Genomic DNA, 25198 nt, shown 5'->3' with positions numbered 1-25198 from the left:
GGTATTATGTGTGTGTCTTACCTCTCCTTAAGACTAAAAGCTCCTTAGAGGTAGATCTCTTGCAGCCGTAGCACAGGGTATTGCTCAAAGGAGAGCATGTTTCCTGGGCTGGGGACTCTGTGGGTTGATCAGGGGGGATAGATAAATGGTACTTGGTGTGAGTGGGCAGTGCTCAAGGCTCACAGAGCTGGGTCCAGAATCTGAGGAGCCCATGGCCCTAATCTGGTGATAGCAGCCCTGGGGGGGATCCTGCCTCGCTCTGTATCCCATCAGTTCTTTCCCTCAGGCACATCACCAGCAGGAGGCAGCCTTAGCTCAGGTGGAGCAGCTGCAGCAGGAGGCAAAGCGACAGGAAGAGGCGCTTGCCCGGGAAGTCCAGGAGAAGGAGGCTCTAGCGCGGGAAAAGGCGGCTCTCGAGGTGCGGCTGCAGGCTGTGGAGCGGGACCGGCAGGACCTCTCTGAACAACTGCTGGGGCTCAGGTAGGGTCCAGACCTGGTTCTGCCAAGGGCAGAGAGAGCTTTGCAAGGCAAGGGGGAGCCAACCTAAGTTCCTTGCCCAAAGTATATGGGGCCTAAATGAGTTATGAATTTGTAATTGCCCCCCCTGCCCCCAAATTCTCTCGGTGACCAGTAGTTAGAACCCAATTCCTCTTAAGGAAGGGGCTTGATGGGTAAGAACTCTCCCGATTCTTGAACCCGACAGCTCGGCCAAGGAGCTACTGGAGAGCAGTCTGTTTGAGGCCCAGCAACAAAATTCTCTGATAGAGGTCACCAAGGGGCAGCTGGAGGTGCAGATTCAAACCGTCACTCAAGCCAAGGAAGTAATCCAAGGTGAGAACCCAACTTGGATGGGCGCACTTCATTCCACGGGGATGTTGAAAGCTAGGAAGACAGTGGGAAGCTATTAGAGCCAGGCCCAGGGCCTCTGAGATGGGAGTTCCTCATGAGGTCTGGGGAGAGGGGTGAAAGATGGAGGGCAGAGGCTCAGAGACAAGATCCTGTCCCTGGCATCTTAGGGGAAGTGAAGTGCCTGCAGCTGGAACTGGACACTGAACGGAGCCGGGCAGAGCAGGCACGGGATGCGGCAGCCAGACAGCTGGCCCAGGCTGAGCAAGAGGAGCAGGCTGCCCTGCAGCAGCTGAAGTCAGCCCATGAGGAGGAGGTGAACCGGCTCCAGGAGAAATGGGTAGGTGGTGGTTGTGGCTAGGGGATGGGAGAGACAGACAGCAGCAGATACTCCTGCTTATAAAAGTGAAATCTGAACAGGACTAGCCTGGTTGGTCACCGTGGGGCAAAATCCAGCTTCTAGCTAGTAAATGAGTTAATATATGGAAAACACTAATAATAGTTCCTGGTATACAGTAAGCTCTATATTTGTGTTGGGTATTATTTGTTGTTGTTGTTTCTGTATGTATAGAGACTTAAGAGTGGATCCTGGGATTTAGGATTGATAAACTGGCCCCAGGGTGTAAAGGGAGCAGAGGAATGCCTTGGAACTATTATTGCCCAATTCAGAACTGTGTTTCTTTTGTCTTTTAATTATTTAATTTAGTCCATTTGCTTTTATTGTGATTATAGGCATATTTGGATTTATTTCCACCATCTTATGCTATTTCTCTGGCCTTTTTACACCTTTTGGGGAGGGGAGTTCACCTTTCTTAACTTCTTTTAGAGGGTTATATCGGATTATTAAATTATATTCTTTTCTCACCTCTTTTTTTCTCTCTACTACTTTGGATGATATGTACTCTATTTTTTATTCTTTTAGTTGTTCTTTAATGTTTTAAAATACATACTTAATAAAATCTCAAGTTAATCAGTATATTTACCCTTTTCCTGAATGACACAAGGACCAGAGAACATTTTACCTGCATTCACTCCTCCCAGCCTATCAACTGTATTAGTCATTGTGTTTAGTTATTACTAGTTGTTAACACCATACATTATGTGTTTTGATTATTTTATACAGTCGATAATTGTTTAGATACACTGAAAATTTTACGAGGCTTTTTTGCTCACCATTCCTCCTTGTGTGTCAGGCTTTCTATTTGGATTTGTTTTCCCTGAAGTAGAATTTCCTTTGGTGAGGGTATGTTGGTAGTTAATTGTCTGAAAATGTCTATTTTACTTTTATTCTTTTTTTTTTTTTTTTTTTTTGCGGTATGTGGGCCTCTCACTGTTGTGGCCTCTCCCGTTGCGGAGCACAGGCTCCGGATGCACAGGCCCAGCGGCCATGGCTCACGGGCCCAGCCGCTCCGTGGCATGTGGGATCTTCCCAGACCAGGGCACGAACCCGTCTCCCCTGCATCGGCAGGCAGACTCCCAACCACCGCGCCACCAGGGAAGCCCCTTTTATTCTTTTTTATAGCTTTTTCCTTTTTTTAATTTTATTTTTTTATTGAAGTATAGTTGATTTACAATGTTGTGTTAGTTTCAGGTGTACAGCAAAGTGTTTCAGTTATACATATATATTATGTCTATTTTTTTTGCAGATTCTTTTCCCTTATAGGTTATTACAAAGTATTGAGTATAGTTCCCTGTGCTATATAATAGGTCTTTGTTATCTATTTTATATATAGTAGGTATATATGTTAATCCCAAACTCCTAATTTATCCCTCCCACTTTTATTCTTGAAAGATAGTTTCACTGGGTATAAAATTCAGGTACAAATTCTAAGGTAACCGTTATTTTCTGTCAGCACACTGATTATTCCGTTGTTGGTATTGAGAAGCCTCTAATTAGTTGTATGTTAGAACTTGGTGTAACCTTCAGGTATCTTAACTTTCTGTCTTACATTTTCCGTGTGTACTTTTTCTACACTGTATTCTGGGTGATGTTTTTTCAGATCCCTCTTCTATTCGCTAATTTCCCTTTTCAACTGTGTCTAATCTGCTTTATAGTCTATTCACCAAGTTTTAAATTTTATTTATTAAATATTTTATTTCTCAACATTCTGTTTGGTTATTTTTTCAAATCTTCTTGGTCATTTTTTAGTGTCTTCTCCCTAATTTATATTTGCAGTCCCCTCTTTTATTCTTTAAACATGTGAAACATACTTTTATGCTGTCTAATAATTCCAACACCTAAAATCTTTTTGGATCTCTGTTATATGTTGTTCCCCTTGGCTCTCACTGATGACCTTGGCCCCTATGTGTTTTGTGATTCCTGACTCTGAACTCATGGTCTCTGGAAATTTTTCTGTGGGAATCCTTTTAGGCCTGAGGCAAAGGAAATTTTCCTCATTTGCTTTTGCTTCTCTGAGGAAGCTGAAGGACTAGCATCCCAGGACCACCTTAAAGTACAATTTCTGTTTAAAGTTTTTGGGCCACATTCAGGCCCTGAACCCACATGAAGACCAGCTTATGGTTATGAATTCTCAAGTTATATATATATATATATATATATCCCTTTGTGAAGGTTAAAACAAATTTTCTTGCTATTCCCTTCTGTACAGTGTTTTGTTTTCTCTCTCCCCCACTTTTTCTCTCTCCCTTTTTCTTCCCCATTTCTCCCTCTCTCAGTTTTATCCATTTACTGAGGACTGTAGCCCAGGGATGGGTGGGTGTTTTTCTGAAGAGCCACACTGGGCCTTGCAGACCATACAGTCTCTGTCACACTCACTCTTCTCTGCCGCTCTAGTGCAAAAGCAGCTGTAAACGACATGTATGTAAATGAGCATGGCTGTGTTCCAATAAAACTTTATGTATGGACATTGAAATTGAATTTCATATAATTTTCACATGTCATAAAGTCTTATTCTTCTTTTGACTTCTTATCAACCATTAAAAACATAAAAACCACTCTTAGCTCACGGGGCCAGGTTTGGCCCACATGCCATAGTTTCCTGACCCCAGATAGCCCTTTGGAGGTCCAGCCTTATGTCTCCTGTCAGGCTCCCCACCCTTTGTTTTCTGTTTTCTTTGCCCACATAGCCAGAAAATGAATTTCAAGGTTATTAGGTATAGTAAATACCTCCAGTGGAAAGCCTGTTCTGTGCTCATTTACCTCTTTAGATCACAAGTCTTGCTTTGATTTTGGCTCCAATGAAATTTTCATTATTTTCCTGCTGGCTCAGTGATACATTAAAATATATACTTAATAGTTAAATTGGCATTTTTTTTGTTTGTTAGTTTGTTTTGCCCTTTTACAGGTGGAGGGTTCAGAGAGCTTGTTTGTCAGATTTCTGGAAATGGAAGTTGACTTGTGCTTTGTGTGTATTTGTGATTTGATAGTTATTACAAGGCAGACTTGTTGGCAAGATGGTAGCCAGAAGTTTGCCTCTTTTTAGAATTATGTGCCTAGATTATAGTAGGTACTTCAAAATATTTATTGAATGACCAGTGTCCAGAGGCAGGTCAGTTTCCCAGCAAGAATCAGGCATACCACCCACTGAAAACCCTACAAGTAAAAGAAGCTATAAAACTTCTGAATGATGTGTTACCACCTGACGTAGACTTGGTATCCGTGGAAGGACTGACCATCTCATGGCCACACCTGAATCATGGGAAAGTCTCTTCCGTCTTTTCCTTTCTTCTCAGTCAGATAATCCCCCTGACTTCTGATTGTCTGACTTTATGATCTCCCTACTGATTGAAAGGGTTGAAAGCCCTCATAACTCTTGAGAGTCTGTTAGTTTTTTGTTTTCTGGCCATGCCACACAGCATGCAGGATCCTAGTTCCCTGACCAGGGATTGAACCCAGGCCCTTGGCAGAGTCCTAACCACTGGACCGCCAGGGAATTCCCAGAGAGTCTGTTAGTTTTAACAGTGCCTGCCTTGTCCTGGAATCCTACCAATTAGAAAAACTCTTAGGGGTTATATTCTCCATTCTTCCATCTAGTGTCTGAATCCCCTTTAATAGCAGTGATAGTGGATACTTACTTACTGAGCACTTTCCCATGCCAGGTACCATGCTGAATGCTAGTCACGTTATTTCAGATAGCCTACACAACCACCTAGTGAGGAAACTGAGACTTAGAGAAGTCACTCAGGGTTACCTGGCTAAGAAGTGGTAGAGCAGGGATTAACCATTTCTTAGCATTTATGCTATGTCCACTTCTACAATATCCCTTCCAAGGGTTGCTTAGCTTCCATTGGAATGCCCATTTATTTTTAGATAGATCTAGTTATTAGAAAATTATTCCTTAAGTTGAGCCAAAATCTATTACCTGAAACAAATCAGCCTTAGATTTGCTTGAAATACCTCACCAACATGGTTGCTTTCCTCTAGACATGATACACATCACTCACGCACCAGTGTGCAGAGTATCCTGATCCACAAACTAGGCAGCAACGCTTGACTGTTACTTCCTGGACATCACAGAATTAGCTCTTCTAGTAGCCATAACACACTTCTAACTCATATTGAGCAAATAGGTCAGTTTTGTTTTGTTTTTAACACTTAACTACTATTAAATTCATCTTTCCCTTATTCTTACAGTTGGCTTTTTGAACCAGAGTGTATGATTTGATATTCATAGCTGTTCTATTAACTGTGGTATTATAGATCACTGTTCTTAGGCATCTTAATAGTCCAGTAGCTGAAATGTGATTCATTCAAGCAATGCTGAGTTCTTACTGTCTGCCAGACATGATGCTGGGCGTTGAGGATACAGCAGAGAGCAAAGTAGACATGGTTCTCCTGATGGAGCTTCAAGTCTTGGGGGAAGATAGGTATTAAATAAATTAATACATAAATGAGTAACTGATGATGGAAGTTCTATGAAGAAAAAGAACTGGGTGATAGAAGAAGAACAACAAAGGGGGACCGTTTTGAACGTATGGTCTGGGAAGGCATCTATGAGGAAGTGTCATATAAGCCACGAGTGATGGTGGGGTGGGAAGAGCAGTCCAAGTAGAAGGAAAGCATGAGTCAAGGCCTTAAGGAATGGAGGTGTGTGGTGTCCTTCAGGACCTGAAAGGCGGCCAGTGCAGCCAGAGTGTAGCGAGTGAGGGGAGAGTGCACAAGACGATGTTGGAAAGGGGTGAAACACTAGAGGCCTTCCCGCTAAATGGGGATAACTACGACTTACAAACATTTTAGAGGAAAGGTGATGAAGATGATGATAGCTATTGGCTACTGAATGCTTTCTGGGTGCTCAGCACCACTTAAAGTGCTTTACACGACTTACTTCACTCGTGAGAACAACCCTAGGAGGACCCTGTTGTTATCCTCATTTTTAAAAAACTTTTTTTAAATTTTATTATTATGTTTTACACAGGATTTATTTATTTATTTAGGCCACGCTGTGCAGCTTGCAGGATCTTAGTTCCCGGACCAGGGACCAAACCTGCGCCCTCAGCAGTGAAAAACGCAGTGTTCTAACCACTGGACCGCCAGGGAATTCCCTGTCCCCGTTTTTATAGATGAGGAAACTGAGGCACAGAGATGCGGTAGAAATGAACTGAGGTCACACTAGTAGTACTGGGGTAAAGACTGTGACCTAGGCGGCCTGGCTCCAGTGCCCTTCACCACCATCCTGAGATCCTAATAGAGGGGCTGGATTCATCTAGGAGATCAGGGAAGGTGTCGGTCAGTGATGGACCTCTGGGAGGACCGGGATGCCCCATCCTAACGCTCTTGTATCGCATAGGAGACAGGCTCAGCCTGGCTTTTTGGGAGGCTCATCCTGTCACCCTGAGCAGGGGAGGGGGGACAGCAGAGAGCGAGTCCGCCACCTCAGTTTGCTGTTACAACCACCAACCATGATGTGCTTGCTTTAAAATAACAGATATTTGTAGCTTATATGAAGGACAGTTGCGCTTTAGAGGACACTTTTCAATGTATTATATCATTTGATTTTTTTTTTTAATAAATCTCATTTGATCCTCATAAAATTTGGCGAGATGGGCAAGGCAGGATGATTAGCCTCACCTCGCAGATGAGGAAGCAGGCTTGTCACGTGAGGCACCAAGGTCACACAGCTGGTGAGCAGTAGGCTTCTTGCCCTAACCCGGTTCTCCTGCCTCCTCCTCACCCCCTCGGCTCTAACGGCGCTTCCTTCGTATGACCAGGAGAGAGAGCGCTCCTGGCACCAGCAGGAACTGGATAAGGCTCTGGAGAGCCTGGAGAGGGAGAAAATGGAGCTGGAAACGAGGCTGAGGGAACAGCAGGCAGAAACGGAGGCCATGCGGACACAGAGGGCAGAAGAACAGGCCGAGGCCGAGAGCGCCCTGTGCCAGGTGGGCAGCTGGGAGGACTGGGCTGCACGTCCACCCTGTGATCCCCCTACCTTGGGCCACTTCCTTTCCCACTCCCGAGGGTGGTGCTGCAGGGGCTTCCAGAAGAGAATGTAGCTTCCCACTCTGCTCCCCATGAGCAGGTGATCGGTACCGTTAGCTGCACGGCCGGCGGCATGTCCTACTTCCTGAGGGAGGGCTGTCGTTTACCACATCCTGTCAGCTTGCAAACCAGCAGCAATCTTCGTACTTCCTGGCTCTCAGTCAGTGGGTCCAGACCTTCCTTCACCCTCAGCCCCCACCCCATTTGCTTGAAGAGCCCTAGAGCAGCTGGCGTGTGCTTGTGGCCTAGTGGGTGAGCATGGTGACCCCTAACCCAACAAGCCCTCGCCCTCCTGCCCCTCCACAGATGCAGCTTGAAACAGAGAAGGAGAGGGTGTCCCTCCTGGAGACACTGCTGCAGACCCAGAAAGAGCTGGCAGATGCCAGCCAACAACTGGAGCGGCTGAGGCAGGACATGAAGGTTCAGAAGTTAAAGGAGCAGGTACGGAGGGTGGTTCTGGGCAAGGAAGAAGAGGCAGCGTTGATTTATTCATTCACATTCACCTGCTCTTTGGCACTTCTTTGCACCAGGCCCTGCCTAGGTGCCGACATTTGACCAACAGAAAGGTGTGGCACAACGGTGAACGTGACAGTCACGGAGTTCTAGTGGCAGAGCAGACACAAAACAAGTGAGATAATTACCGGTTGTGATAAGGGCTGTAAAGGAAATAAATAGGACGATGTCACTGAGAGTGATTCAAAGGAGGCCTCTGGACAAGGTGGACATGGAGGGCCTCACTGAGAAGATGACATTTGAGCTGAGCCATTAAGGTTGAAGAGCCAGACCCGTAGAACAATAAGGATGAGCCTTGAAAGCATTATGCTAAGTGACAGAAGCCAGTTACAAGAAGCCACACAGTGTATGATTCCACTTGTAGGAAATATCCAGAACAGGCAAATCTACACAGACAGAAAGTAGACGAGGAGTTGGGAGTGAGGATGGGGGACGGGGAGGGTACAGGATTTCTTTCTGGAGGTGATGAAAATGGTAAAAAAATGATCATGGTGATAGTCGCACAACTGTGACTATACTAAAACCATTGAATTGTGTGCTTTCAATGAGTCAATTGTAGGGTATGTGAACTGAATCTCAATAAAACCATTAAAAGGAAAGGAAAAGAAGCCAGCCCTTTGAAGAACAGTTTAGGCAGAGGAAATAGCTATCATAAGGGCCTGGGCCAGGCAGAAAGGGCCTGGGACAGTTCAGGACAGACAGGAGGCAGCATGATAAGCTTGGGGGCAGGAGCCCTTTGTCAGCCGTGGTAGGACCTTGGACTTTGTTCGAAGGGCAGTGGGAACATGTTGGATGGTATTTAAAAAGCAGAGTGGGACATGAGTTATTACATATAAATTTAAAAAATACTTTAGCTGCTGAGGGGAGAATTTTGTGTGTGTTTGTGTTTGCCTGCTTGCACGTGGGCGTGGTGGCATGAAGTGGAAGTAGGGACACCCAGCAGGAGGCTGCTGCAGTGGTCTGGGTAAGGGACCCTGGCCGAGAAAGCCTGGGTGAGCAGTGCACTTGGTGAGGGAGGAGAGGGAATAGGAGGTGAGGACTTGAGGTGACAGGGTATCATGGAAACAACGTGGATAGCTGGACCCTGCCTCAGCTTTTGGCAACCCAACCAAAAAACCAGTATTTATACAACACGGATTTCTGTAACATGGATTTCAAGACCAAGGAAGCTTTCTTCTGCTCCCTGCTGTCTTCTCCCTTCTCAGGAGACCACTGGGATGCTGCAGACCCAGCTCCAGGAGGCTCAGCAGGCGCTGGAACAGGCAGCCCAGCAGCACAGAGACAGCCTCGCTGCCCTCCAGGAAGAGGGCGGCACCCTGCTGCGGGATAAGATAGACCTGCAGAAGCAGGTCCCTGCTCCTCTCTCCCAGCCCAGCATCCTTCCCCAGCACAGGCTCTCCCACTCCCTCTGGCAGAACGGGGGAACCTTGGCTGCCTGAGCCTGGGAGGGGGAGGGGAAGCCCCAGTACTGAGTGGAAAGGTGAAGGGTGCTCAGAGCTGCGCATGTGCCTCCCAGATCCCTGGGGTAGTTAGTAACCTCTCTCAGTGGGGACCACAGACCTCATATTTTCTTGGCAGCCCCATAGATGCAGCCTCCCCATAGATCCAGTATTTTTATACCAGATTGCTTTTCCTTCTCAAAATCCTATATCAGATGATGTTCGGGTTGTTTATTTAAAAAAAAATACAATCACTTGCTTATCACTTGGCCTTTGGACAGAGTTACATTCAGCCAAGGTTTTCATTTGTGCCTGCCTCTATACAGCATATGTGAGGCTGGGGAGACAGGGGACTAGGCTGAGTGGTACTGGCAGAGGGAGGTGGATAAGAACAGCATGTAAGGGTTGGCAGGACCTCCAGAGCTTTGAAAATGGGCTGGTGACTGTTAAACCTTGAAGGACCCTAAAGCCCTAGGTGAGAAGCATCCTCCCACCAACCTTCCTGCCCTTGGTCCTCATGCCCTTGACTTTCCAGGTGGAGGACTTGAAGTCTCAGCTGGTTTCCAAGGAAGACTCCCAGAGGTTGGTGGACCAGGAGGTTCAGGAGAAGCTGAGAGAGGCCCAGGAGTGTAGCCGAATTCAGAAGGAGCTGGAGAGAGAGAAAGCCAGGTAGGCTAGACAGGCCATGGAGTTGGCTTTTGCCTGTCTGGGTCCAGGGGTCACTGTGAGGTTGACAGTTTGCTCAGGGCACCTAACCTCTCACGTCTCCAGCTCTGGGCTGTACAGGTAGCTGTGTGGAGAGGGCACGGTCCTTGTCTCCAAAGCTCATGCTTCATTCATTTAGCAGATATTTAGAGAACACGTAGCACGCACCAGACGCTATGCCAGGGGTTGGGGATATATTAAGACAATAGAATCTCTGCCTCAGTAGAATTTATAGTTTTGTGGGGAAGATGTTAATCAAATAACCTCCAAAGGAAAGTATTGCAGATTATGTTACCTGGAGTCTGAGAAGGGAGAAATCCTTTTGTTGATGAAACTAGAGGCAGGAAGACAAGGTAGGAGACTGGTACAATTGTCCAGATAAGAGAACCAAAGCTGAACCGAGGTAGGGTCGTAGGGAAGGGGACGGGGGAAGGGGTTTAAGGGGTGTTAGGGGAGTTGGAATCAGTTGTTTGTAGTCTTAGAGTGGACTCAGGTGGGATGAGGGGAGGATGCTGTGATGTGGTCAAGACTTCTAAGGGTGAATGGAGGTGCCATTCAGTGAGCTGGGGAACATAGTAGGGGTGACTGGTGGGAGGGGAGGTGCAGAGGAGATGGGAAGAATTGGACATGTTGAATTTGAGGTATTGTATAGATATTTCTGGAATTTGCCAGAGAAGAATAAACTGTGAAGTTGAAATGAAATATTATATGCATGAAGGACCTAGGAGCACTCAGTAGGTGCTCAGTATATGGAGGCTTTTATTGTTATACTGGAATCATTATCATCACTGTTTCTGTGAATTAGCAATCCTGTGTTAGAGCAGTCAGATGAGAAGGTAGTTCTTCATTACCTGAGAGAATGACCCAGCCCTCTGAACCCTCTCTTTTTAGCCTGACTCTGTCGCTGGCGGTAAAGGAGCAGAGACTCCTTGTTTTACAAGAGGCTGACTCTGTTCGACAGCAAGAGCTGAGCTCCTTGCGCCAGGACATGCAGGAGGCCCAGGCAGGGCAGAAAGAGCTCAGCGCCCAGGTATTTCCCACCCCACTAAGAGCCCTCTTCCTTGGTGGAAACCTGCTTCTGGAGTCGGCAGGTGATTGCTCAGTCACAATGAGACCTTAGCAGCCCCGGCAGGAGGGGGAAGCCAGGACCAGGCTGCGTGGGGCTTGGGAACCTGACTCAGAGTTGAGAATGGACCCTGTGGGGAACCTGATGGCCCAGAACACAGTGCCCAGAGCGGCAGAGCTCACACAGGCCTGGTTCAAGCCCAGCCGCTGCCAAGTGTGCCTGGTCTGCCTGGCAAGACACAGCAGGGGGAACAAGTATTACTCCAGATGGGGTCAGAGGCAGCCTCTTGCTTCCAGGGACTCGGTCTGCTCACAGCAGGACCCCAGACCTTATGCACAGAGGAAGGATGGAACCGGGAGGAGAATAATGAGGGAGTAAGAGCTAGACGTAGACTGCGGCAGATGAGGACCCAGGTCTGCTTGTCAGACGGTCCTGGGTGTGACTCCCAGTTCTACTGCTTCCTGGCTGTGCGAACATCACTTTATTCAACCATAAAACAAGGATGATAATTCTTAATCATTATAGGAATGTATAAAGTGTCAGGAACATAGTAAGCATTCAATAAATGGTAGCCATTATTATCGTGACTGGTCTTTTTAGGCTCAGTGTCAGCGTTTCAGGCTGATTTCTAATCATAGCAGGGAGCTGGCATAGTTGCCAGGGGGACCAGGGCCAAAGCCCACTTGCATAGCCCAGGCCCATGGGTCAGGAGTCCGTAGGTGGGCATGTAGGTTAGACCTAGGGTTCCACTCATTCCGGAGCCCTCCCTTCCTGCTGGAGAGGAAGGGCAATCCTCCCAGCCCCAGTCAAGGTTTGCACAGGGATTGAGTGGGGTCAGGCCTGGGAGGGTCTGGGGAGAGGGTATCCATTCCCTGCTCAGAGTGACCATACTTCCTCTCTGGCAGGTGGAATTACTGAAGCAGGAGGTGAAGGAAAAGGAGGCTGACTTTCTGGCCCAGGAAGCACAGCTGCTGGAGGAGCTAGAGGCAGCTCGAGTAACAGAACATCAGCTACGAGCTTCCTTGTGGGCCCAGGAAACCAAGGCAGCCCAACTACAGCTGCGACTGCACAGCACGGAGGGCCAGCTGGAGGCCCTGGCAGTGGGACAGCAGCCTGGGCACCAGGCCCAGGTCCAGCTGGCCAGCCTCTGTTCTGTCTTGCAGCAGGCCCTGGGGTTTCCTTATGAGAGCGGGCTTGAGCTGAGTGGTGGGGGAGACTCGGCTTCCTCCCTCTGGGGCCCTGAGCCAGGTGAGGCAGCCACCCAGGAACTCAGTCCTTTGGTCAAAGCCAAAGCTCCCAGGGGAGAAGGGGAGGGAATGCAGTTCCTTAGATACTCATCAAGGCCAAGGCCACAGACTCTGGGATTAATTCAATCAGAGTTTGAATCCCAGCTCGGCCATTTGCTAGATGTGTGTCCTTGGGCAAGTCACCTCTCCTCTTTGAATTTGATTTTCTCAACTATAAAATGAGGGTGTTAAAAGTACTTACCGGGGGCTTCCCTGGTGGCGCAGTGGTTCAGAGTCTGCCTGCCGATGCAGGGGACACGGGTTCGTGCCCTGGTCTGGGAAGATCCCACATGCCGTGGAGCGGCTGGGCCCATGAGCCATGGCCACTGAGCCTGCGCGTCCGGAGCCTGTGCTCCGCAACAGGAGAGCCACAACAGTGAGAGCCCCGCGTACCGCAAAAAAAAAAAAAAAAAAAAAAAAAAAAAAGTACTTACCGCGACTTCCCTGGTGGCGCAGTGGTTAAGAATCCGCCTGTCAATGCTGGGGACACGGGTTCGATCCCTGGTCCAGGAAGATCCCACATGCCGCGGAGCAACTAAGCCCGTGCACCACAACTACTGAGCCCATGTGCCACAACTACTGAAGCCCATGTGCCTAGAGCCCGTGCTCCGCAACAAGAGAAGCCACCGCAATGCGAAGCCCGCACACCGCAACGAAGAGCAACCCCCTCCATCCGCAACTAGAGAAAGCCCGAGCACAGCAACGAAGACCCAACGCAGCCAAAAATAAATAAATTTTTTGAGAAAAAGTACTTACCTCTTGGGTTTTTTGGGGGGTTTTTTGTTTTTTTTTTTGCGGTACGCGGGCCTCTCACTGCTGCGGCCTCTCCCGCCGCGGAGCACAGGCTCCGGACGCGCAGGCCCAGCAGCCACGGCCCACGGGCCCAGCCGCTCTGCGGCATGCGGGGTCCCCCCAACCCATGTCCCCTGCATCGGCAAGAGGACTCTGAACCACTGCGCCACCAGGGAAGCCCCCTCTTGGGATTTTTTTAAGGAGTTAATGAGATGACAAATAAAATGTTCACACAGTTCCTGGCACTGATTAAATGCCTAACAAATGATAGTATTTTCTAGTGCACATCACAGTACCTGGCATGTAGGTACGCAGACAGGGCATGATAAACAAACTACTGAGAAGGGGTTCTTTGAGGAGAAGAGGGATGGGTGGGAAAGCCAAGGCCAGGTCTGGGAGGTATGGCTGTTTCTTTTCATAGTGCAGCCAGGTCAGGAGGTGTTTCCTCATTTTTTCAGACCAGAATGGAGCTAGGATCCTCTTTAAGAGATGGCCCCTCCAGACGGCTCTCTCAGCTGAGGCGGTGGCGTCTGCCCTCCAGAAGCTTCACCAAGACCTGTGGAAAACTCAGCGGGCCCGGGTATGTGTCTCTCTTCTCCTTCCTCAGGCTCTTCACCTACACCGAAAAAGACTTGTGAAGCACTTTGACCTGTTTTATTTCTGATGTAAAGTTGGGATGAGTTCCACCTCTATCACTTACTACCCGGCAACTGTGAATAAAGCATTTGGCTTCCTGGGCCTTGTTTTCACTAGTAAAGTAGGGCAAATCGTGCCTGCCTCACAGGGCTGTGAGGAACAAATGAGTGAGGGACTCGAGTGAGCCCTGTAAACCGTGATACTCTATAGATCTGTGATCCTGTTTTGCACTATTTTCCTCTCAGCCATGAATTGTTCTTGGTGCCAAACCTCCAAGAAAAACCTGACAAATTGGGGATCACTGAGATTTGAGGTTGCCGTTTATAGGAACATTCTAGGCCTAAGACTGAACTAAATGTCCCCCAAATTCCACCTCCCAGTGAACCCATCAGTCAGTAAAAATTGAGTGTCACCTATATGCCAGCCACTCTGAGCTGGGGATACAAAAAGGAGAAAGACCTGCTCTCTGCCCTCAAGAAGGCTTGTGACAGGGCTGAGCAACCAGACTGCATCCTGAGATAAAGCAGAACTGATAGAAATTATTGGACCAATAACAGATGTACATGATAATAATAGGAGGAAGGGACAGTTGGGAGGGTCAGAAGGAGGGAAGCAGTGACCTTTGAGCTAAGCTTTGAAGTAGGAGTTTGGGGAGAGGAGACGTGACCCCGGGCTGAGACTTCAGCAGGAGTTCTGTTTCAAAGACACGAGGCAGAAGGGGAACCCTAGGCTCCAGCCGGTTGGAGCACAGCCTGTCATCCCTTCCAGGAGCCAAATGCACATGAGTTCAGAGGTAAATAACCCAGCAGTCTGAGAGTGGGTCCGTGATGGCAGACCCTGACAGAGGCTGAGGGAAGAGAGGGATCGGGCCCTGAACTGGGGCGGCTTTTTGGAAGATGAGGAACTTGAGTTCCACACCCTTTCTTTCCCAGGATGATCTGAAGGATCAGGCCCGGAAGCTGGAACAGCGTCTCACTGATACAGAGGCTGAGAAGAACCAGATCCACACAGAGTTGCAGGCTCTGCAGAGACAGCTCTCCCAGAACCAGGAAGGTGAGAAGCTTAAGGCAGGGGTGGGTTTGGGGGAGAAGAAAGAGGAAAGGCAGGAAGCCCAGAGGGGAGGGATCAGGCCTGGGAGCCACTCCTTACTGCTTACCCACAGCTGTGAGATTTACCTAGAGGCGTCTCCAAAGGGGCGATGACCCCCGTCAACTATTTTTTGTACTTCGCTTGGCCTTTGAGAGCTGTCCTGGAAGAAGGGATTAGGAGGAACAGATTTGGTGAACTGAGGGACGTTGCTAGCTAAGCTTCTGTTTTTTCTGTGAAGATTTAAAAACTGGCAACCTAAGGTCAGGTCTATAAGAACACTGTAAAATTCTATGTCTTTCACCATTTATCAGTGTTACTTCTTTTGTTATCTCAAACTATGTTCTCAAATGATTAACCTTTGACAGCAGAAGGATTATGGGCTTGTTTGGGAGATAGGAAGAGGGGGGAATCTGGGGAGAAGCTATCTGTGCCACAGCCAAGGGCTAGGAAGGGTGGTGACTACTAGGAAAGGAAAGGAGAGGGGAGGGTCTTGCGACTCAAGGCTCAACTGTAGAAGGGAAGAAGACAACGTGGGGAGTGGGTCTGGGTCTTAAAAGTATCCCAAACGGCTCCCTGAGAGCCACACACATACAGTTGGGTTCCGGTGCATTTTGCAGAAATGGAGGGTACCCAGCAGAGTAACCCTGGTCTCTAGGAACCTCTGCAAAATCATAGACTTAGGGACTGGAAAGGACCTCCAACATCATCTAGCTCAACCCTGTCTGGAATCCAAGGTTGAGAATCTGTGTGATCGGGATGGGAAGTGTTGGCATGATTGTCAGGCACTGCTGGAGCTGGGCAGCAGATGCAGACACGAGTCTGGAAGCAGCAGGGAGCCTAGACAGACAGGAGCAGCTGGCAGACGGGTGATGCCTCTATGAAACTGGATGTAATTCTCTCCTTCTTGGCCTTTTCCTCCTTTGATTCTATTCCCCATCTTCCATCTGCCTCTACATCCCTCTTTCCCTCCAATCATGGTTCTTCCTCCACTGCCTCTCTTCCCAAAGAAAAATCCAAGTGGGAAGGAAAACAGAACTCCCTAGAATCTGAGCTGAGGGAGCTGCATGAAACTGTGACATCCTTCCAGAGTCGCCTACGGCAAGCAGAGCTCCAGGGAATAGAAGCCCAGGTAAGGTGTTTCTGGTTTGGGGGAGGGGTTGCTTCAGGAGTAGTCCCTCAGGGCCCAGGATCGAGCCCATCCTGGCCCACGGTCGTATCCCATCCATCTGTAGTGCCCAGCTTCCTTCAGCAGTGTCTCTGTTTCTCTGGCTCTCCCCACATCCCTGAGGGCCATTATTGAGGCCCTAGTGAATCCGCCTTTAATTACTTTTTCTGAATTGAGGTTGAGATTTTTGTCCCTTTCCCTGAAGGGCTAGAGTCTGGGATGACTCATTTGCACCAGGTTTTCCCCTCTGAGCACAGCAGAGCCCGGGGGTGTGGTAGGGATGTTCTCTTACAGTATCAGCCTAAGTGGAACACCCAGTTCCTTTTGCCCAAATCCTTGACAATGCTGGTGCCACAGAGGAAGGAAAGGAAGGGCCTGTGTTGGAGTGACAGTTTCAGGGAAGTATAGTTTAAGGTGGTTTTGCATCTTGTTTTCCAGAATGAGCGAGAGTTACTGCAGGCAGCCAAGGAGAACCTGACTGCCCAGGTGGAACATCTCCAAGCATCTGTGGCAGAAGCCAGGGCTCAGGCAAGCGCTGCCGGGGTCCTGGAGGAAGACCTGAGAACTGTGCGCTCAGCACTGAAACTGAAAAACGAGGAGGTGGAGAGTGAGCGCGAGCGAGCCCAGGCCCTGCAGGAGCAGGGCAAGCTGAAGGTGGCCCAGGGGAAGGCTTTGCAGGAGAATCTGGCTCGCCTGGCCCAGACCCTATCTGAAAGAGAAGAGGAGGTGGAGACTCTGCAGGGAAAAATCCAGGCGCTGGAGAAGCAACGGGAAGTGCAAAAGGCTGCTTTGGAAGTGCTGTCTCTGGACCTGAAGAAGAGGACCCAAGAGTTGGATCTGCAGCTAGAACAGATCCGGGAGCTGGAGGAGTGTAGGTCTGCTCTAGAGCACCTCCCCGCGGCCATCCAGGAGCAAGAGCAGAAGCTGACTCTGCAGAGGGAGCAGATCAAGGAGCTTGAGAAGGACCAGGAGGTGCAGAGGAACATCTTGGAGCAGCAGCTTCTGGAACTTGAGAAGAAGGCCCAAGTGATTGAGTCCCAGAAAGGACAGATTGGGGACCTGAAGAAGCAGCTGGTTACAATGGAACGCCTGGCCCTGGAACTAGAGGAAAACCATCACAAAGTGGAATGCCAGCAGAAGGCGATCGAGGAGCTGGAGGGCCAGAGGGAAATGCAGAGGGTGGCTCTGACCCACCTTACACTGGACCTGGAGGAAAGGAGCCGGGAACTGCAGGTGCAGGGCAGCCAGATCCAGGAGCTGGAGAGCCAGAGCACCCTCCTGGCAAGAGAGCTCCAGGAGAAGGACCAGGAGGTGACGTCCCAGCAAGACCAGATCAAGGAGCTGCAGAGGCAGAAAGAGCATCTGACTCAGGACCTGGAGAGGAGGGAGCAGGAGATGGTGCTGCTGAAGGAAAGGATTCAGGTCCTGGAAGATCAGAGGACCCTGCAGACCAAGATCCTGGAGGAGAACCTGGAGCAGATCAAGCTGTCCTTGAGAGAACGAGGCCGGGAGCTGGCCTCTCAGAGGCAGCTGATGCAGGAGCGGGCAGAGGAAGGGAAGGGCCAGAGTAAAGCTCAGCGAGGGAGCCTGGAGCACATGAAGCTGATCCTGCGTGATAAGGAGAAGGAGTTGGAATGCCAGCAGGAGTGTATCCAGGAGCTTCAGGAGCACAAGGACCAGCTGGAGCAGCAGCTCCAGGGCCTACACAGGAAGGTGGGTGAGACCAGCCTACTCCTGACCCAGCGGGAGCAGGAGATAGTGGTCCTGCAGCGGCACCTGCAGGAAGCCAGGGAGCAGGGGGAGCTGAAGGAGCAGGCACTTCAGGGTCGGCTGGACGAGGCCCAGAGGGCCCTGGCCCAGAGCGCCCGGGAGCTCGAGGCCCTGCGGCACCAGCAGCAGGCCCAGAGCCAGGAGGAGAACGTGAAGGAACAGGCGGGCTCCCTGCAGCAAGCTCCGGAGCAGGCCCACGCCACACTGCGGGAGTGCCAGGCCGAGCTGCAGGACCACAAGGAACACACGCGGAGGCTCCAGGAAGAGCTGGCAGTGGAGGGACAGCGGGTCCAGGCCCTGGAGGAGGTGCTGGGTGACCTAAGGGCTGAGTCTCGGGAGCGGGAGAAGGCTCTGCTGGCCCTCCAGCAACAGTGCGCCGCGCGGGCCCAGGAGCATGAGGCGGAGGCCAGGACCCTGCGGGACAGCTGGCTGCAGGCAGAGGTGATGCTCCAGGAACGGGACCGGGAGCTGGAGGCCCTACGGGCAGATGGCCAGTCCTCCCAGTGTCGGGAGGAGGCTGCCTGGGGCCAGGCTGAGGCTCTGCAGGAGGCCCTCGGCAAGGCTCAGGCCGCCCTGCAGGAGAAAGAGCAGCATCTCCTTGGGCAGGTGGAGCTGAGCCGCAGCCTGGAGGCCAGCACGGCCACCTTGCAGGCTGCCCTGGACTCCTGCCAGGCACAAGCCCGGCAGCTGGAGGAGGCCCTGAGGAAGCGGGAAGGTGAGATCGAGGACCAGGACCTCCGACACCAGGAGGCCATGCGGCAGCTCCAGGAGGCACTTGCCCAGAGGGATGAAGAGCTGAGACACCAGAGGAGGCAGGGACAGCTGCTGGAGAAGCCTCTGGCCCAGCAGGGCCTAGAGGATGCGACCCAAGAGAAGCAGGAGCCGAGGCACGAGAGAGAAGAGGAAGAGACGAGGGGCCTTCGTGAGAGCCTACGGGAGCTACGGTGGACTCTAGCCCAAAAGGAAGAGGAGATCCTGGAGCTGAGGGAGGCCCAGCCAAGGAAGGGTCTGGAGGACTCGCCTCCCAGCCACAGAGCCTCCCCAGGGGAGGAGCCGTCTTCCACACTTGATTCCTCAAGGCCTAGGCTGCAGCGGGAGCTGGAGCGACTACAGGTGGCCCTGAGGCAGACGGAGGCCAGGGAGATAGAGTGGAGGGAGAAGGCCCAGGACCTGGCGCTGTCCCTGGCCCAGAGCAAGGCCAGCGTCAGCAGTCTGCAGGAGGTAGCCCTGTTCCTGCAAGCCTCTGTCCTGGAGCGGGACTCGGAACAGCAGAGGCTGCAGGTGAGTCACCCGTGGGTGGGAAGGGCTGGGGCAGAGCCCGGTCTGCCTGGGCTCCGGGGCTGTCTGCACCTCAGGGTGTGAGAAAACTGAGGTCACGAGCACCTCAACAGAGTGGAATCCAGGTTACTGTGCTAGTGCGGTGGGGGAAGATGTGGCATCCACAGTCCCCGCCCTCCTAGAGCTGACGGTCTAGTGGAAAAGCAGTTATAATGCAGTGCCTACTTAGGGTTGGTGCCTGACACGTGAAGTTTCGTGTGCTCTGAGCATACCGGAGGGACCACCCCACCTTTCCTGGTAGACGTGGTGTTTAAGATTAGATCTGAAGGGACCAGTAAGGAAAGAGCCAAGCACACGTTGGGGGAGGGAGAGGAAGAAGGAGGAGGGAGAGCGTGGAGTATCTGTGAGGGAGTTCAGGCTGCCTGGGACAGAGAAGAGGCTCTGGCAAGAGAAGAGAGGACAGCAGGGGGCCATCATTTAGGGCTTGTCAGCATGTTAAGGACCTCAGTGACCAGTGCGAAGTGGATGAAGGGTTTGGGACAGGGGAGCGACACGATCAGATATATAGTTCAGAAAGATGGCTCAGGCTGCCGGGGGAGCAACTGTAGACCTGGGGAGACTGACCAGGAGGCTGTAATGGGAGTCGGTAGACAGGTGGTGACCTGAGGTAGGAAGTGTGGATGGAGACACGTGGGTGGGCCTAGAGGTTCACAGGATTTCCAGCAGGTGATTGCCCAAGAGATGAAGGGAGTAAAGACAAGACAGAAATCAAAGGCAGCGCCCAGGTTTCTGCTCATTGGGATAAAGGCAGGTTTGGGGAAGTGGGGTGGAATAGGGAGTTCAGTTTGGAAACGGAGCGAGGTACCTGTGGGGCCAAGCAAGCGCACACGTCAGCGGGCAGATCTGTTAACGTGATCCAAAGTTAAAGCGTGAGGTTGAGGCTAGGGGCAGAGCCTCTGGAGTTGTCAGCAGTCAGGAGGAGTGGGCTCCTCTAGGTGGGATGTTGAGTGACAGAGGAAGTGACCTTAGGGTCTAACCTTTAGCCTCAGGTCACGGCCAGGTCTCAGTCATCTTTGTACCCTGCACTGAGCGCAAGGTCTGCAGAGTGGGCAATCAGGAAAGCTGGGCTGGCTACTGGACATAGTATTATCTCTTTTGCCAAGAGGAACCCAGCCCATTTTTCCTGGGAAGTTGACTATATCCTGGTCCCTTGACCTGAGGTGAGCCCTAGAGAACCCCCTCCCTCAATTCAGACACATGATCCTGCAGGGACTTGCCTTCTGGGAGCCCCAAAAGCTCTGCTCTGGTGAAAAGGCAATATGCAGACAAGGGGTTACGTTTATGAGCTTTGGAGTCGAGTTCTTGGATTTGAAATACAGTTCTGCAGTTTATTAGCTGTGTGACCTGAAGTAAGTGCCTTTACTTCTCTGACTCTTGGTTTCCTCATTGATAAAATACAGAATGATAGTACCAGCCCCATAGAGCCATTTTGAGTCCAAAAAGCGATAATGTGAAAAAAGTGCACAGGAAAAAGGCATTCAGTACGTGGGACTCCTTTCCTGTTTCCAGTTCTGTTCTTACGGGCACAGAAAAAGTCAGATACGTAGGTGGGTGGGAAGGCACTTCCTGTCCATACTTTTGAGTTACTGAGCAGTAGTTACTCAGTAATGAAGCTCAGGTCAGGGTCCTCCCATTCCCAAAACACTCAAGGACACCTTTCAGAAACAGCCCTTCATCACAGTAGCCTCATTTTTTAAAAATCAAAGTATAGTTGATTCAGTTATATATATATAAGGAGATATATTCTTTTTCAGATTCTTTTCCCTTATAGGTTATTACAAGAGGTTGAATATAGTTTCCTGTGCTATGGAGTAGGTCCTTGTTGTTTATCTACTTTATATATAGTAGTGTGTGTATGTTAATCCCAAATTCCTAATTTATCCCTCCTCCCCCTTTTCCCTTTGGCAACCATTAGTTTGTTTTCTACGTCCAGGAGTCTATTTCTGTTTGGTAAATAAATTCATTTTTTTTTAGATTCCACATATAACTGATATCATATGATATTTGTCTTCGTCTGGCTTACTTCACTTAGTATGATAATCTCTAGGTCCATCCATGTTGCTGCAAATAGCATTATTTCATTCTTTTTTATGGCTGAGTAGCATTCCATTGTTATTTACCGCCTCTTCTTTATCCATTCATCTGTCAATGGACATGTATACAGTAGCATCACTTTTTACTTTAAGCATTTTACATGCCAGGAGCTGTTACTCTCACTTTCTTCTACAACAACCCTGAGAAGTAGGAATGGTTATTATCTTCATTTTATAGTTGAGGAACGGCAGTTAAGAGAGGTTAAGTAACCTGTCCAAGGTCATCCAGCTAGTAAAGGGCAGAACTAGGGTTAGACCTAAGCAGGCTGGCCTCGTACTACTAAGCTCCTTCTCTCTCCCAGACAGCCTCCACCCACACGTGTACCTTCCGTTCCTCATCTCTGTCTGTCCTCTTGACCTTTACCATTTATGAACCCTAGGGTGCCTAGAAAATATCTAGCACTAGTCTTCCCATTTATCTAAAGGGGTTTAATCCCAGAGGCTTAATCTACGCTTCACATGGTGTGTGTGTGGGGGGGGGGGGGCGCGCCTCCCAGCACGTGGGATCTTAATTCCCTGACCAGGGATCAAACCCACGCCCCCTGCATTGGGAGTGCGGAGTCTTAACCACTGGACCACCAGGGAAGTCCTCATTGTGGTCATTTTACAAATGAGGTAATTGGGGTTTGGAGAGAGCTCATACCTTGACCCAAGTCATATAGCCAATACGTGGTGACACAATACCCGGCTCTATGTGATTCCTGAGTCCACACTCTTTCCACAACACCTAGTGCTCCCAATTGTCGCTTAGCTTAGGGGAGATCTAAAACGGGAGTTCCCTGGTGGCCTAGTGGTTAGGGTCTCACTGCCGTGGCCCTGGTTCAATCCCTGGTTGGGGAACTAAGATCCCACAAGCCACGTGGCATGGCCAAAAAAATAAAAATTAAAATTAAATAAATAAATTAAATGAGACAGGTTTTAGTCCTAGTCCACCACGTATCCTTGGGAAGATCCCTCTCTGCTCCTTTGTTTTATCCACCTGTAAAATGAAAGTTATCCACTAGAATAGCTCAGAGGTGCCAGGAAAAGTAAGACTATAACCTGATGAGAAAATTATTGAGGACGGAGGGTGGACTGGGTCTTGATATGAGGTCCTCATGGTGTGACTCACCCCAGGATGAGTTGGAGCTCAGCAGACAAGCTCTGGAGAAGGAGCGACTCCACAACCCAGGCCTGACCAACCGAGCAGAACGGGGACCCAGAGGAGACCCCGGCGCCCAGCTGGGAGAGGTGAGCTGGGGGCCTGGTGGGAACAGATGGCCCAGGAGGGAGCACCTGTCCAGGGACTTGTCCCCTTCCCCTGGGAATTGGGTCCCTGAAGCCCAGACCTGCCAGGTTAGTCCTTTGCCCTCTGTCTGTTCCCCACCTGTCTGAGGGGCTGCCCGGGTGAGACTGACAGGTCTCTCCTTCAGGTCTCGGGGGCAAAGACTGAACCGAGTCCTGAGGTGGAGGAAAAGCAGCTCTGGGAGCAGAGGCTTGAACACCTGCAGCAAGCGGTGGCGCGGCTGGAGGTTGACCGAAGCCGACTGCAGCACCACAATGCCCAGCTGCGGACCACCCTGGAGCAGGTGGGCAACTCATGTCCTCAGCTGCCTCCCCGGTCCGCTGGGCATGCATCTCCACTTCTCATGCAGCCCCCAGAGCAGGGGTTAGTAAACTGTAGCCCAGGGGCCAAATTCGGCCCACTGCCCGTTTCTGAAAATAAAGCTGTTTGGAGACACCGCAGTAGTTGTGACACAGATCGGATGGCCCACAGCACCTAAACTACTACAGGAGGGGTTTGCTGGCCCCACCTCCTCTGCAGCAGCAGCTCTTTGCACTCAGGGCTGCCCCAGCAAGTGCTCTCCTCAGCGCGGTTCAGCTTCCCGTGGCTGCTGGCCCCTTACGCTCACGCCGGCCTCCTCTCAAAGAAGGCGGCTCTGCTCAGACCCAGAGCCAAGCCCAGCCCTGACTGCTCACTCGCATCTTGGCAGGTGGAGCGAGAGCGGAGGAAACTGAAGAGGGATTCCCTGCGAGCATCGCGGGCGGGCCTCCTGGAGAGCGGGGACGCCACCGCACCGTCACCCACCCAGCAGGTTTGTCTATTTCATGGACTGCAGCCCCAGGAGAGCCCAAGCCCAGCCACTAGAAACAGCCCTCTGCAGTGCGTATCCCAGGCCCCCCTTGCAAGGGGAGGAGCCACTCCAGCCAGTCCGTAGGGCCCCTCCTGACCGGGTTCTGCCCCACCCAGCACTGTCCCTGACCCGGGAAGGAAGCCCAACATCAGTGGGTGGGGCTGGAGTCAGCCCTGCATTCTGAGGAACCCAGCCTTCACTGATACGCAGTCTACCTGCCCCCCAGACCAGTGCTTCAGGCTCCCAGGAGCAGGCCTCATGGGGCTTCTGGTCTCTCCCTGCATGTAGGTGTTGGGTGGTGCTTGCCAGACCTGGATGTTCCTAGGAGCTTGATAGCAGCTTCGTTGACCTCTTAGACTTCCTTGCCCTTTGCAGTACTGAATTTACAAGATATGGGTCCAGGGTATCTCCTGGGGCCAGAAGGATCTGGGGGAAGACACCACAAGCCAGCACTCTTTTAGTTGAGTTATGCCCGTCAGTAGGCAGCCTTGGGGCCTGGCAAGTAGGGACTGTTTCTGGTGGCTGAGCACCTCCTAACCCTCCATCCCCCTTCCTTCAAGGAAAGCTTCCCAAGGGACAGGCCCCTTGTCTTACTTCCCCTCTGCATCCTTAGCTCACGGACCAGGGCTAGCACGAAGCAGGTGTGTGCTGAACTTTAAATGAGGAGGTACCTCAAAGAAGCCAGTCCCATACAAACCTTTGGGACATTTGGCCTCAGGTCTCCATTGGGTTGGTTTGGGCCCTCTGGGGCTTCTCCTTGCCCCAGAGCCATGGTGCCCCAGAGAGTTCAATCTGAGTTCAGGCACTTCTGGCCCATAGCCCTTGCCCTGGTCCCCAGGATTGTGAGGAGGCCTGCACAAACCCTGGTGGAAGGCCTGTTCCAACAGGAACGGCATTTGTCTTCCACAGGATGGAAGAGGAGGACAGAAGGGCTCCTCAGATGCCAGGCACGTGGCTGAACTGCAGAAAGAGGTACGTTCTGGAAGGATCCGTTTTCTAAGCCCCTTTTCCCTCCCTTGCACTTAGGCAGCAAGGCTTTGGTGTCTGCTGTGTGCTTGGCCCTTTGTGCACCTCCAGCAGGGAGAGGGGAAATAGTTCCTGCCTAGAGAACTTCAGTCCTCATGGGAGGCAAGCAGAGCCCTGTCTCAACTCCACCTCCCACACTGAGTGGACTTAACCTCCCACGTGCTTAGGGTGGGACTGGGGAAGAAAGCACACTCCAGGCCCCAGACCTCCTACTTAGGAAAGAAAAGGAAAAGGCAGAGGAGCAGATGAAGGTTCTAAGAGGACAGACTAAAGCAAGCAGAAGCATCCTGGCCTCCTCTGCCCTCACATGTACCCAGCACACCAGGCAGAGTTGCCTGGCACCAGCGCCAGGATCCATACCCTAGAGCTCAGGTCAAGCTCAGGGAAACTGTATAAAGTGCCTTCTTGCCTCTTAGGCCTCCCCTAAAGGTTCACCCTGTCTTTCAAGGCCCAGGAGTAATTAGAACTGTGGAATTTTGATTTCTGAGCCTGTTTCAGAAATCAGTAGTCACTACTGGCAGGGCCTGACTATACAGCTAGACCTAAGCTATTACTTTGAATTCTCTTAAACTCATACAAAGCAATCGCTGAGACAGGGCCCGGACTAGGGGGAGGCAAGACAGGCCTCACTGTTGACCTGGAGCTCCTCCTTAAATTTTGCACCCTAGGAGCATCTGTCGCCCCACCCTAGTCCTGGATGTGCCCTGACCTCCCAATAACTTCACCTCCTGGGGCCCCCAGTATACTCACCTTGAGAAATGGATCAATCAGTGATTCTCAACCCTGGCTGCATGTTAGAACCACCTGGGGAGCTTTGAAAAAAATACTGATGCTCAGGCCTCACACCTGTCTAATTAAGTCAGAAGATTTCTTAAAACCTTCCA

General features: G+C 50.8%; 1 protein-coding gene across 10 annotated transcripts in view; it reads left to right on the top strand.

The window, feature by feature from the left end:
• CEP250 (centrosomal protein 250) overlaps positions 1-25198 on the top strand; it is a 48673-nt gene that overhangs the window by 22455 nt on the left and 1020 nt on the right. For all 10 annotated transcript variants that reach the window (XM_082644167.1, XM_082644168.1, XM_082644165.1 and 7 more), the window contains 17 exons: positions 287-480; positions 704-831; positions 1017-1186; positions 7015-7182; positions 7589-7723; positions 9001-9144; positions 9770-9903; positions 10831-10969; positions 11911-12253; positions 13542-13663; positions 14652-14772; positions 15816-15937; positions 16412-19024; positions 22291-22404; positions 22587-22742; positions 23148-23249; positions 24198-24260. In XM_082644167.1, coding sequence (XP_082500293.1) covers positions 287-480; positions 704-831; positions 1017-1186; positions 7015-7182; positions 7589-7723; positions 9001-9144; positions 9770-9903; positions 10831-10969; positions 11911-12253; positions 13542-13663; positions 14652-14772; positions 15816-15937; positions 16412-19024; positions 22291-22404; positions 22587-22742; positions 23148-23249; positions 24198-24260 — 4968 coding nt within the window. The remainder of the gene's footprint in view (positions 1-286; positions 481-703; positions 832-1016; positions 1187-7014; positions 7183-7588; positions 7724-9000; positions 9145-9769; positions 9904-10830; positions 10970-11910; positions 12254-13541; positions 13664-14651; positions 14773-15815; positions 15938-16411; positions 19025-22290; positions 22405-22586; positions 22743-23147; positions 23250-24197; positions 24261-25198) is intronic.

The sequence above is a fragment of the Mesoplodon mirus genome (genome assembly GCF_964341445.2).
Source record: "Mesoplodon mirus genome assembly, chromosome: 15".
Classification (NCBI taxonomy): Eukaryota; Metazoa; Chordata; class Mammalia; order Artiodactyla; family Ziphiidae; genus Mesoplodon; species Mesoplodon mirus.
Note: the sequence above shows the minus strand (reverse complement) of the source record. Positions and strands in the feature narration are given on the sequence as shown.